This window comes from Opisthorchis viverrini (genome assembly GCF_000715545.1).
Source record: "Opisthorchis viverrini unplaced genomic scaffold opera_v5_202, whole genome shotgun sequence".
NCBI classification, from domain to species: Eukaryota; Metazoa; Platyhelminthes; class Trematoda; order Opisthorchiida; family Opisthorchiidae; genus Opisthorchis; species Opisthorchis viverrini.
The window spans coordinates 608,933-623,590 of record NW_008751858.1 but is presented as its reverse complement, the minus strand read 5'-3'; the positions used below and the strand labels follow the sequence as shown (position 1 = coordinate 623,590).

The 14,658-nt window shown below is 44.8% G+C and overlaps 1 protein-coding gene across 1 annotated transcript in view; it reads left to right on the top strand.

The window, feature by feature from the left end:
• T265_14476 (hypothetical protein) overlaps window positions 1–2,436 on the top strand; it is a gene marked incomplete at both ends in the record, with an annotated part of 7,161 nt that extends 4,725 nt beyond the window's left edge. The window contains 2 exons of the mRNA XM_009173825.1: window positions 2,094–2,172; window positions 2,217–2,436. Coding sequence (XP_009172089.1) covers window positions 2,094–2,172; window positions 2,217–2,434 — 297 coding nt within the window. The remainder of the gene's footprint in view (window positions 1–2,093; window positions 2,173–2,216) is intronic.
• Between the last annotated feature and the right edge of the window lie 12,222 nt (window positions 2,437–14,658).

Genomic DNA, 14,658 nt, shown 5'->3' with positions numbered 1-14,658 from the left:
CTCCCCCATCCACCTTTATTCTTTTCTTTACAATAAGGCTTTCAAATAAGTCATGGCTGTACGGCAGTGAAGCATTGGTGTTGAACACTGATGTCATGCTGTCGTTGATGATGATGATGACCAATGTATGGCCTAATGTAGCCCGTGACATAACAGCTCATGCCATGGTCATATGCAAACAACCTTCTCTTATCTTTAACCCCGATCCGCTAGGATTCACAACCGTAAAGCGACAGTGGACGCACTACCGCGCTGCAGATCCTGCCTCTTACCGCCTAGCTAATCTCACGTTGGTTACAGAGGCGCTTAATTTGAAGCAAAGCACAGCGAGCTCTGGTGATCATGACATCCACTTTCCCAGAAACGCGGCTATCCGACATGATACAAGTACCCAGATTTGTAAATCTGTCCATTAGGTTCTGATACCATGGTCAACTTTGGTGGTGCAGTTGCCCAGTCTTGTATTAGCGCTTCGCACTTCGAGGGCACAAAACACGTGTCAGATTTCATGGCAACATGATGTAGATTATTTAATGTACTTTGTATCTGAAAAGAGTCTGAACCAAGTGTTGCACTGTCTTCTAAATACCCCAATTCTTCACCGTCTTCCCCGGAAAGAGGCTTCACGCTAGAGGTACAATATACATCACGCAGCCTTTTTACTACGAAGTTGAAGGACGGTAGCTGATGACAGTCCCTATGGACGCCACTTTTGGTTATCAGCTCAGCAGAATACTCTCCTTCGACTTTCATATGCCCATTTGTGTTGGAGTGTGAGGACTGGAGGTGTCCGTAGAAGAATTTTGGCATACGTTTAAAGGAGGGATGTTGTCATGAAGCAATACGGTAGACTGAATCGACCCACGAGACAGTGGAAGAATGTAAGGTTTTGGACACCCTTCCCCGACCCTGCGCTTCAAATGTCCGGACCGCGGGGCAGTTGTTGTTGAGGGACTCAACAATCTGACCCACTTAGTTCTGGGAGGTTTGCTTGCCACAGGAAGTGTGAAATAATTGTGTGGTTCATAACGCGGTTGCTCACGACAGGTTTTTTTTGTGCAGCATCAGACTCCTTGGTTTTACAACCACTGGGTGATCGGAGTGTGAGGTTTTCGTGGCAGACCTTTCCTAATCCGTCCTTTCTCGGGGAAAGATAGCACCGCTGCTTCCATACACATGAACAAGTTGGTTGTCTGGAAGAAACACCTTACTGTCTTCACAATCCCATCGCAGAAAACAGTACGACGTTGGCCCCAGACTACCTCATATTACGATTACTGGTAGTACGGGGAGTTGCCATTATCTGGTTACTCCCCTTCTGAGTTCCTGGTATAGATGAACCTCAAAAAACGAAGTTTCGGCCAGTATAGCCCAAAGGACCATTACAACACTCAAATCTGACTACCATGTCAATATATATATATATATATATATATATAGGTTGGAAATGTTCCGAGATTCCAATACTTGGGCCTAGTCTCACTCAGTGTGGAACCCGGACGGTGCACTTCATGAGCTGGCATGACTGCGATGCGAGAGCCGACTTACGATTCATTGGATTGCATCCGACCACATAGGGTGACAACTGACTGACACGCTAACACCAGTTCCCTTCGGAATTTAGGTTTCCCATGTTTCACGTTACAGCAAATATGGTGATGGCCACTTAAACAGCTTAGTGGAAGATGGAACCACCAGCAATAGCAGACATAGGAAGTCGAGCAGTGGTTGCCTCAGTTTCCGGGAAAAGCTTCGGGATTTCAGGCCCCTCGTAGCGTTCCGTGTTTACTGACCATTATGCGGAGACTCAAATAAGGGCAGAGTAGCACGGACCAAACGAGCGTGTTTTTTACGAGATTAGATGTTTGATTTTAGAGCCATTCTATTTTCACATGAGGCTGGTGATCTGGTTGATCTCCCTGAATAGGAATTTTCTCCCAGAAGGGACAATCTTGACCAGGTCCTACGGGTGTCCTCTATTGGAGGAGGCTACTGCAGACTGTTTAGCATTGTTTATAGCTTTTTTCAAACATGTTGTTTGTTCGCTTTCTATCTCGTCGCTCAGTTGTTGTTGTTTTTCATTTTGGAGGCAGGTTCTAAAGTCGATCCCAGTGGACCGCATTCTGCTAGAGACGGATGCTCCATGGTGTGAAATACGTCCTACACATGCCGGTAGATCACCTCGCAGTCATTTAGTGATCGTCATTTCCTACTAGGATACAAGTACATCTCAACGCATCACCCTACACGGAAATCAGATCGATGGGATGCATCCTGCATGGTCAAAGGCCGAAACGAACCGGCTAACATCGTTCAGGTGTTAGAGGTTGTGGCCGCTGTAAAGTCGTTGCCAGCGGATGAACTTGCAGAGCAAATCTTCCAGAATACAATGAAACTTTTCTACTTTCCCGCCAATAATCCCGATGCAGTGCAATAATAAATGAATTATTTTTCCGGTTGTGCTTCAACGGCTCTCATACTCTTCTAACCTGGCTCTTCATAGGCGTGATTTCAGTCGCCTTATCAGCGTTTGTTGCAATAATCGGATCATTTGGGCCATAGCGTCTATCCGGATAGACAGATGCATGTAGCTGGTGGAACTTCCTTTGACCACACTTTTATACGTAGACTAACTAAAACAGAATTTCAGGGTTCAAACTACTAGCTCCCCTAATTATGATGGAATATGCTCTGTACCCTGGACTAAGTAGTCAAATGACAAATACCGACGTGTAGGTTTTCCGCCTTTGGAAGAAGTGTCAACACAAGCAGGTTGTCAAGGCTGTTTGTTTTTTGTCACTCGTAAATCTCATGGAATTCGTGAGATATCATTCGTCTACATCGTGGTGTTTGCTGGTTTCACTCGGAGCTGTAAAATTGCCTGACCCACGTTGATCCGTTCGGAACCTCCCTTGTTAAATGAGATGCTGGCATCTGCTGAGGTTCCATGTTTTCATACGGAGTTCAAAATTGCGTATTCCTTTGTGCTTGGCCTTGAGGCTCTTCTACTATACACAGTTCCCTGTCACCACATCGGTAGCATGATTTCCGAGAGAAACAGGCTATCATGGTTGTGAGTTATCTGTTTGCTGATTGATCCAATGTTTGACTGATGCCAGCACAAGTCTGATGTGATCAGGCTCAAAAGCCAATATCGTATCACACTTCATCAAGCCAGTGTTGTGTTCCCGATAGAGGACTTTGGGTTATATGTAAACCTGACACTATCAAAAGACTATTGGGTTTAAAAGTCTATTTACATACAAATAAGCAAAAGTTCGTGGCAAGCTTCAATTGTTAACGTTCGTGGCGTCAACATTAGGTGCACACTCTGTCTCTGTTCGGCACAGTGCTGCTTTACAGTCCGCACACAGCAAACGGCCTGGTTGGCTGGTGGTCTGGGTTGTGGTTGTCCTTTCCAGGGTCAATTTCTTGATTCCGATTTATAGTGAGACCGCGTAGATATCACGGCAGAACAGGCTGAGGCACGAGCGTGGATGGATAAGTAGATGCATTGACACGCGCCTATGCCAGCGCAGGATTGTATCGCGAAGCTGTCAATGTGGCAAGGCGAATAGCGGATACGAAGGTCGTGACACAGCGAACAATCAGCGCACAGGCGGAGCGGCTAGGTGAATGGAGAAGTAAGTTGTGTGTGGTTGCGGTGCCTGCAGAATTTACATCCACATCACCGTCTTCCTGTTCTGGTACAGTTACTATGGTGAGTCCACACCAAAGAGGAGAAGCACTGGACTCGAGTTTCGCTCTTATTAGGGATCGTCGGCAGAACATACTGGATCTTCACTCGGGCGTTGAACAAACCAGTTACATTTCTCGAAAGTTAACACGTTCGTGTGATTATGCGTGTATGTACAGTGTGTGCTGGTGCAGTAGTGGTAAGACGCTTGCCTCGCATTTCAGAAGTCCACAGTCCAAACCCCGGCACGACTAAGGAAATGCACTACTGGTGCCCTCTAATAAGAGCGACACCAGTGCTTCCCCTTGTGTGAACTCGTCAAAGTGATTGCTTCAGGACAGGAGGAGGAGGACCAGTCAAACGAGCGTACTGGGTATGTGGATAAAGAATGAGGATATCAAGCTGCCAATTTAGATTCAATAGTGACACACTGTAACCTTTGCTATCACAGTTCTGCTGTTGTGCTGGCCCATACTATGCGGCTCTCTGGGACACGTGACTCTTCTTACCTCCATGTTTGTTCATACTCTGTTCCTGAAATGTAAAAATGCAGTCATCGTGGCATGCGTCGGTAACCGTACCATTGCGGTGGCAACATAGGTGTCAATTTGTGTGTTGCAAGTGTTACCAGGTGTATACGTACAATAATGCACAATACTGGCGAAATGGCGAGCTATTGAGAGGTGAATGAATGACACTGTCGAACAAGCTGGCTTCAACCAGGTAATTAGCGACCTCTTCTTATGGTTTTCCCGCTTAGGGGAATCGGCGCTTGTAATGCCTTCCTCGCTGCCAACAGGAAGGTTTTTTATTTGGGATCTTTACCCTGGAGAGCCATTTCATCCACGAAAAAATTCATGTTTTTTTGTTTTCGGGACCTAGTTTAGCCATCAAACGCTATTATTCCGTTAACCTCGATGGAACATTTGGACAACCGGCCGTTGATTTCCTCCTTTTGAGGCCGTCAGTTTCGATTCCATCCGATCGGCATAAGGCTGCATATACGCTCAAATGACTCGACAACAATCTCCTTGGAGTACAACATCCTGGTCGCACCTCGTATTCCGACGATTAATCAACAACTGGTAACTCGCAAGTGCTATCTAGAGAATCCCCCTGGGTTTCCTCTTGGGTGGGTCCCAAGAGTATTCAAGAGGTCTGGTAAAACTAGTCACTTGAGAGGTTGTTCCTTCCAGACGTGAAAAATATACCTCATCCTACGGGCGCGTCAGCGTATTTGGGCCTTGTTAACTAACCAGTTTGTTGGGTCACCTAAGTGCGTCTGTTGTGGTACTTGTGTTTTCTATCTACGAAGTACCCTTCGAGAACCCTAAAACATTGGTATCCCTTACTTAACTACATAAGGTCAGAGATCGACTGACGTCTAGTTCGGTCGTTTTGGGCACAACGGCATATCGGCACCAATGAGGACGTTAGCCGGACCGGCCTACCGAGTACTTGCATCTACGCTACATCAGCTGGTTATGGTAACATGGTGTGCAATAACCTGATCGTTCTGAGTTTCGGAAACGGTGGTTGTCTCCCTTCAGGGTTTGGTGAGTATACCTCACCATACATACATAAGTTTCAGATAGCTAGGTGATTAAAGCACGAACCTGCCGACTGATCTGAAGGTCCGTGGCTCGAATCCAACCTCGATGTCTCCACTGCTCATGTCTAGGCTTCGGCAACCTGCTAGTATCTCAGCCCTCGTGCTTCCTTCGGCAGGTGACTGAAGTGTAGTTCAGCTGTAGCACCCTTCCGGTGCCTAGCTGCCATGCCATCCGAAGGAAACACGAGGGCTGAGATACTGCCAGGTTGCCCAAACCTAGACAGGGGAAGTCGGAAGACAGAGGCCGGGTTCGAGCCGCGGACGTTCCGGTCAGTAAATTCGCGGTCTAACCACTTGGGCCATCTCGCCCCCCTTCGACAGGTGTGGCAGCTGGTCACCAAAAGCGTACTGCAGTTGAACGATTATTATTATTAATACGTCGGTTCGTCTGGAATTAAAACCAATTTTTACTGGCTCAAAAGTCAAGGCGACATGAAGTTATAACATCCGAAAGATTTTTTTGTTTCGCATGACCTCAGTCAGCGCTTTTTCTTTGATTCATTGTGGTAGACGTTCCTAGGATAACTCCACAGTAAATTCAGGAGACGTCCTCAGTTTTACAGTGCACAGAGCGATATTCCTCGCTAGGTAGTACGCAACCAATGGGAACCAATTTGATCCTGATTTAGACAGTAGTGAAGCTCTTCAAGACATCGCTGACGGTCTTAGTCCTGTCTAAAGAATAAATGGGCAACAAGTTCTGTCGTCCGAACTGGTTGGTAGATCCGAAGAACGGGCCAAGGTCTCGTGGATAATCGTGAATCAGGCCGAACTCCAACGTAGTTTCATAAGTCTTAAACCCTTACCCGTTTGGTGGTAGGCAATGGTCGTGAATCGCAGTTTTTCAATTTTGATGACTTATTGTATTAGTAACAGTGCCTTCTGACTCACGAATTAAGTACCCAATAGGAAAGTATGGATGATTAAGAAGCTATTTGAGTACTGGCTCAAGTTCTGGAAAAATCCTCTGGCAACGATAGACAGAAACGTACTTCTATTGCTATTTAACTGCATTCTTCGTCCTGATATCAACTGGATTCATATCCCTAGAAAAGCCGATTCCGAAAGCTGTAAACTCGTTGAATCGTACAAGTTTATCGGAAATATTTTGCACACCAACACAGTCCGAAGTCTCCCTTTCGGAAAAGTCAGTAAATTATGTTTATTCAGCATTTCACGCTGTAAATGAAAATCAACTGGAGTTAACAGTAAACTTAGTAACTTCATGATTTCATGGACTTTGTATCCAGTTGTTCGCCATTTTGACCTATTATCACCTTAAGCGTGCTGGCGAACTGACGGTAGAACGAGATCCTCTGTCTAACTCGACTGTCTTCGTCCTCGGATTTGTCGCCCTCCAAACCGCCGTTGATTGCCATAATGGTGCGTCCGAACCCCCATTTCTTGTGGGCACACAGATCTTTATAAATCCCTCGGTGAGCGGAACGAGAAGATGTCGGCTGTGTCATCCAAAACCATATGGCTGAACTGAACCCCAGACTTCCACTTTCTGCCACTTTATCTGGGTCATCCAACAGTTTATGCTTATCCCCATAGTGATGCTCACTGAAGGGGCCATAATTGTAATTCCAGGTGAGCTGTAGCGGTCCTCGGCCGTAGTAACGACGTCCGGGTTTTGCGGGGTACTCTTGATTTGGTTCTACATAAGCTGACTTGACGCATTCTTCAATGTATTGGAAGCTTCCCGTCTCGTGCGCGGCATTGGCCAAAAACGCAGCCAGTTCGCGCCGTTTGTCCTCAATAGTCCCATAGTTGAGAAATCCCTGTTTTTGCCACTTTTTAGCAGACGTGGTAAAATTGTCATAGGAGTAGTAGCCTCCGGTCGCTACTAGTCGCTCCCATTGTCTTCGACTGTATACAAGCAAAGGACAAGAGAGAGAGAGGGACATGTGAGGCAGCTGTATCAAGCAAGAACCTATTTAAAACAAAGATGGTCTGCTAATCAAGAACAACCTAGTTATAGATTGATTCCAGCAATCTGTTGAACCACGTCGAGTTACGCGCAAAACCCCAAAAGCCAATTCTTTCAAATGGAGGTTTATCTACAAATGCGGTACTATAAGTACAATAATAAAATGATAAAGCTTTACAAACCTCAAATCGTGAGACTATGCCGGCTTCTATACACCGGTTTAGAAACTGCTAATTCCTAACGGGTCTCAAAGTCCACGCCGACTCGGAGCCACTTGTTTACAAGCTAGCGAAACCACGTGTGAACTTAAACGACACGTCCGACGACAAGGTCAAAGAACGGTTTATGTTCAGGTCAAAAACAACAAGGGTGGTATGGGCACAGACCAAAATAACAAAAAAAGGGGAATCGCGTTGTACAATATAAAAGGTAGGAGAAAGGAATCAACACTAGTTGCTGCCAAATGACAATGCTACCGACAAATTCGGGATGCTAGCACCAATGTGAGGCAGATCGCAAGGTCTACTAACAAAGTTCACGCTATCCTTGAGTGCATAACCTCGTAAACTGCTGTTTGAAAAATCCAAATCGATTTCTCGGTGGGCCTCCGTGAGTGTTTGCTGCTCTCCTTATTGAGGGCTTTTGCATACGAGTCGATTTAGAGGCATTTACGCTGACCATTACGAAACATCACCTGTCACTGTCGGAGCTGAGTGCCGGCTCAGAGGACGCACACAATTAGCGGAATTGACAGAAACACCGACTGAATTGGCTGTTCAAAATCCTTCTTCTGTCAAGTGTCTTTCGACAGTTTACCTACATACTGACTCCACGTTCCAGTTGGGCAACTTAGAATACACCCCCATTCGATGATGAGATATAGTACTGCACCGTACCCCGGTGAAATCACTGAAACTTATTCGACCTCCTGATTCCACCGTATCAGGTGCAATGTTGTAGCACGTGTGGAGTGGAGTGCAAGGGAGTTCCATTCCGCGATACATCTCTCTCCCTCTGCAGAAATAACCTGAGGCTGGACTAGAAGTATTTCGTTGTGTAAAACGGACTTTTCTTAAAAGGTCAATAACACGTAGTTTCATGGGAGCAGTTCAACTTTTGAGTGAAATCATTAAGCGATCTTATGAAATTAAAGATTTCCAGTGCATTGTTAGTCAGTAACACTTAACTCTTGATGCACATAAAACTTAACGTTCCCTGAATACAAATACTAAATGCAGTAGAAATAAAATCCAGACGGAAATGGCCCTCCAGGCGGATCGTAGCAGCTGGACGAACCCGCAAAATTTTTTGACATTTTTTGAATGGAGTATGCCCTGCCGTTTGCTGTTCGGAACAAGTTACATAATGTCCACCTTCACCGATTGGTGCGCTGCATGACCAGAGTTAACAACTGGGTATCCTGGGGGAAGTTCTAGAACTATGCTTCGCAACCATCTTTACCGCTCCAATACCACCATTCAATTAGAACTGTCTATCAGTAAAACGAACGCTTGAATCATTTCACAAGTCAATTAGTAAATTCTAGACACTAGCTAGAATACACAGTACAGAAAGCGAGTTCAATGATATAGCATTAACTTACCTTATTAGGTCCTCAACCATGACTGATTCAGTGACGGGCACGCAGCTCGAATATATACTTCGGAGTGTAGGTTAGACAGACACGGTTGCCAAAAATAGAACTCAGCATGTCTCTATGATCCACCATGATTGGTTAGACGGACGTCCTAGCCTGTGACGGGCGTGTCGCACTTGGAATTAGAAAACCTACCAGGGTGGACAGTGTTTTCTCAGATATCTGTACATGAAACTTTAGGTGCCGAATAAATGTGGGTCAGCTATTGTCGTACTTTAGGATGGCCCATGGCCCAACCCCCATGGTGCTCAATAATTCGGAGGCCAAACGAACCAGGAATGTGAAGTTTTATCGGTATAGTGAAAGGCGAACATGCACACATATTACACCCGTTGGTAGCCAAGGTCGTATACTGTCCGTTGGATGCATGCTGTCTACCTCTTGGTGTCATAGCATCGATTCATTAGACCCTGGGCTCCTGTGTCCTGTGAACAGTCTTTCATCTTGAAGAAAAACTTAGAAACTTCATAAGATGGAACCATAGTACCGACCCTGAAGGTGTGTAGATATTATGCCCTGGCGCATATCCCACCTCATTTGTTTGCGCACTGCTTTGAATAGTTCTGCCAGTGTTTGACCGTTAAAAACAGTTGCATTGTAGCCGAAATATTTTGGCAACGCTTGGATTGCAAGAGCGAAATTGTGCATTTAACTGCCTTCGATTTTATAACCATAAAACATTATACAAGGGCGCGTAGCCCACCCATGTTTTCCCTTCATATTCGGAGCGCCTATGACTGGTCTAACTCCGGTATTCCACGGACAGATCACTTATTTGAGGATCGCTCAACCAGGCTCTACACCACTTTGTTTGGAACAAATACTGTTTCAACTGCGACTTCAGCTGCACTTCGGAAAATATCAGATTCAGTTGGTTCGAATCGAAGTAAAACAAATGACGACGAGACGTTTTTCGACTTTTCTCTGTCCTCATCAAAGGAGCCAATCAAATGACAGTAAATTGGAGAACAATACCCGGCGAGATGTTGGGATACGGCTGATTACCACTCATAGGGTCGGTGAGAACTGTGGACTGTCACTCAGTCGTTCAATCAACGTAAAGGTCGGGTTTAAATAACAAACACTCAAAATTTTTCCCTATTCTATCCGGCTAACCACTCAGCCTCAAGAAGTTTCATCAACCTTTAGAGAAGTGCCATATCACTCAAAGTGTCTTTTTTTACTAAATTCATTGACTAAATATGGTGAAATGGTGAGAAAGTCGATGCGGACACAATGAGTCCCGTTTATTCATTTCATTAAGAGGGTGAAGAAATAACTTCTATATACCAACAGTTGATGTGCTTTCACCAGTGACGGAAGTATAGCAGTGAAGAGTGGGGAAAACGACGTTGTTTTACGAGGGGTGTTAAGATCAGTACCTGTTTCTGATGAAAGCTTTATGAGTGACCGAGGCCAAACATCCTATGTTGATCAGTATGCGGTCACAAAATGCTAGAAAACTTGGGTTCGAATAGGAACACACGAGCGTTACAGATGACCCGTCTCAATAAGATATCAACATCGATGGACGAACCTGTGTTTGTAGTTGTCTCTCTGATCGGTGGCTTTTTCAAGGTTTGCTATGATGATCTGTTTCAGAAAGTCCTCTACTTCTGACAGTTCATCTGTACATGAGATTTTAGCTTTGTGGAGGAAAGTTTGCACCAATCCTCATTTGTAAACCATGGGTGTGGAGCCTGTGAAGTGAAGAATGTGCCCACTCCACACTTTAGTCCACTTGTCAAGAAGAGGATGCAAATTTTGGCAGAAATATCTGTCTGTTTATGGATCCCCGAGGCAAGCTGATAAACTGATGTTTGAACACCTCCTGTGTTGAGAATGTTGGATTAATAATTATGAAGTAGATCAGATCGATTCAGGAGAGGGGTAGTCCAGGACATGTTAGACTAGTCAAGCCACTGCGCACGGAGATTTTGCGAGGCCATGACTGAAGCACGCATAGTCCATGGTCTGACAACAGAAAACAAAAGCTTTAACCAGTAGAATCGTTCGGATTAAAAACTGTTGCACCCCTGGATGATGACCTCAGGAAAATGTTACTGAGTGATGCTGATGGACACGGCCAAATGAGTGACATGCTTACGAAAAGTTTATTGCATTCACTTTCTCCCGAATTCCCCATTTCACCAGACTAATTATGACATTTTGTCTATAGGCCAGTCACCTCTGGGGCGCGGGCACCACTTCCCACCACTTCCATTTTTCGATCGACGAAACTTTCGTGGCTGCAATCAATGAACCTGTTATACACGATTCACGGCAGAATAATCGACTAGGTTGATAAATTTTGTCCCTCGTGCGGTGCTGTCAGCCAAGTAGAACAAAACAACATGTGTATTAAGCTGTCGATATGTGATCCGATTCATAGTTACCCGAAATAGTAGCTCGTGCATTGAGGTCAACCGAACATTGTGTGTGCTCGCCACACTCAATCACAGTGGAATGTAGGTCACTCTCCAAAGCCCGGTAATTTGAAGTCAGTAGCCTGCTGTGCCACAGCCACTAGACTGAAATTGTGCGAACCTAGTCGAGCCAATAAGCACATACGCGTACAAAGTGGACAGAGGGTTTCTCCCTGCGAATGGTAGTGCAATTGTCGTCATCTGAGGAGACCACATAGTAAGACTGACTATAAGTGATCTGCTCTGGTCTTACAGGTGGGTCCTCTTTAACTAGACGAAGGAAAGTAGGAAACATATTCCTCTGGAAAAGAATTGTTCATTCTTCAGGAATCCTTTACAATATCTACTGGAAGGTTTCTTAACTTTCCTCAAGGACAAACCTCTATTTCTTTGAAACGCCACGACCATACTCAGTCCCGACAGCTCATCAGGATAATGCGCTTGGTGTTGTTTCTCATGGATGCTTAAGAAATGGATCTTCGGAAAGTGATTGGATGTGAATTTCAAAGAAAGCCAAAACACTGGATAATTTCTTCAATGACATCAAATGGTATCGTTTTTTGAAAAGTGGGATATGTTTTCATGTGCACTCAAACCACACTTAGATAACCTCAGTTTAGGTAGTCACTCAATTTACGTAGCTAAGATTAAACCATTTCAAATGGAACTCCAGCCGATTTTGTCCTGTTTAACAGACTTGAAGTTTTAGTGGATGATACAGGCTAAATTCCCCATTTCCTTAGAACTGCTACCTCTGGTTGGACACTAGAACACTAGGAAAAACGTGAACCAACCATTTCTCTATGGTTATTTTAACCAGACTAAGCAAACCCCTCGAACGCAACAAGGCTTGCAGACAAACTAAAAGCGAGTAAAGAGACTGAACGAGTTATATGCAGATTTTTGTCATTTTTTCGAACTGAATGAGTCAAATGTGAAATGAGGCTTTTTGACTGTATCGTCCGGAAATTTTAGAAATGGGACTTCACATATCCACACAATTAACCTCATCACAACAGAATGATGGTCAATCAGAAGTTGAGTGAAATAGCTCTAAAGGTCCCTGATGTCTCTCCAGCTGAAGTCGACGTGAAACACCAAACCAAAACATAATCGTGCTTGAAAAAGCGAGGCACTGAACTATGGGACGGTCCTGAAGACAGCCCAGTTGGCGATAGAACGATGCAGATATATCAGACGGAATGAAATCATTGTGAAAGTTCAGCGTAACATGCATATGTCAAATTTCTCCGATTTTTTCTTCAGATGGATGATGAGAAGACAGCGCGACTTCAAGAACATGAGGTGTTCGTCAACTGTCAGACAGAAGTTGAGCCGGTAATCAGCCCCCTACCGAACCGAAGTTTGGTTTTGATCCGGAAATATCTTGATACGACTTTGTCGAAAATGGGTTGGATTGCGCTTCCAAAAAAGTCTACATGCATATACCGGTCCAGTGAGTGTGATCGATTTACTAACCAACCTCCATAGTGCATTGCTGTACTGATGCACTGTGCATACAATACTGTCATCAATGGACAATCTGAATGCTTTCAGCTTTTTCAACCAAGTACGGATTCGAAAAATTCTCTTCTCAAGTATTCGATCGATCTTGTGTACCAAATCACCAATTACCAAGATAAGTGCGACGAATTCAAGACACTTTCACATGCTAACGATAATTTAAGACACATGTACCCACTGATGTTTGAGGCGCATCAGCATTCGTAAACAGTCAGCCCAAAAGCCAGACCTCCCACAATAGTTACCTTGCACTTGCGAATACTCTCATACAATGAGATTTCGTTGCAGCTGATCTTACAAGCCAATTGTTAATGCCTCACCGTAGCAGGCCACGTTGGCAGGCAAGTGAGCCACCACGTCCGTCCATAGATACGTTCACCTCTGTAGGACGAACATAAGACGAAGCTGATTGTTGAATAGCTATTGTTGAATAGGCCGTAAACAGGTGGATTTCGAAGCCCTTCTCTCAGAGGCGGTCAGGAGTATAGCGATGAGTTGCTTCACGCAACACAAAAACTATTCAAAACACCTGAGGTGAAAATTGAAGTGCATGTGTGAAACTATATCTTGTGTGAAAACATGAGGACGCGAGGACTCAGCTCCAGGCAGAAGACAGTTGCGTGGTAGTAACCCAAGCATCATACCTTAGAAATCAGTTTAGGAGTACCCGCGCTAATAGGGCACTCAGTATATGGCTGTCATGTCACCCGAAAGAGTACGAGGGCTGAGCTACTGCCAGGCTGCCCCAGCCTAGACCCGGGGGGGGGGGGTAGATATGACGGAAATAAGTTAGAACAGTTAATCTTCCGGTCAGTAAGTTCACTGATTTGTCTCAACCGCGAAGGACAAAGCTAAGAAAAGGGAGAAGACTTTGAATGGACGAATGTCTGTGGAAAATCATTCGGAGATCGACGAACAGTTCTAAGGACACTAACGTAAACGGCGCTGTCAACCAGGTGTGAGAGAGAACTAATCGAACAAAAATGTAACAAAAGGAGATGCCGACGGTACTCGGTAAACGCAGTTGTTCTAGTTCAACTGGTTCCATAAAGCAAGTTAGGTGATTGCTTTTTAGTGTTACCTTTATCTCAACTTTATTGTGACAGAAAGATTCGAGTTGAATTATTATTTAAACAGTAGCGACTAGAACTGGGTACATTTATGACAGAATTTGGCAACTAAAACTGGTGCGTTCTTGTAAAGAGTCGCAGCAAGAGAGGGTGATTGTGGTCAGCCCCATAAGGCCCACAACTTTACTCCATCATCTGAAGTACCGTCTGGTGAGTCCGTTTTGTTTCTGTGTTCCTGCGGATGGAGCGTGGCTGGTCTACCTTCGCTGCAGCTATTTCTTCAACACGACCGTATGACTGGACGTTCATGATATCACTGGGTCTCATCGGAATCATCACAACGATGTTGAGATCTCTGACGATGTTCATGACGCTGACGCAAGAAACAGACTGAACGTGTCCCTAAATAGGACTATCCGTTCATCCTCAACAAAAACTTCCCTCTTTCTAGAAGTTATTTCTTATAATAAATGAATGTGAGGAAACCCATAGATTGGGCAACACCTATTTTTCAGGCACTTGCTGATTAGAAAAATGGAGCAAACTAACCATCGTGTATCTCTTCACGACAGACAGTTTAGTCGATGTGCCCCCAACGGGCTATGTCGTTTGCGTACTTGATATCTGTAAGCGGAAGTCCCAAGGGCAGTTCGACCCCACAGGCATTAGAGGCTGCTTTGACACCTGTTTGGCACTACTTGATGTGGTGAACTCAGCCGAGAGCTTCCAGTAAGACCTT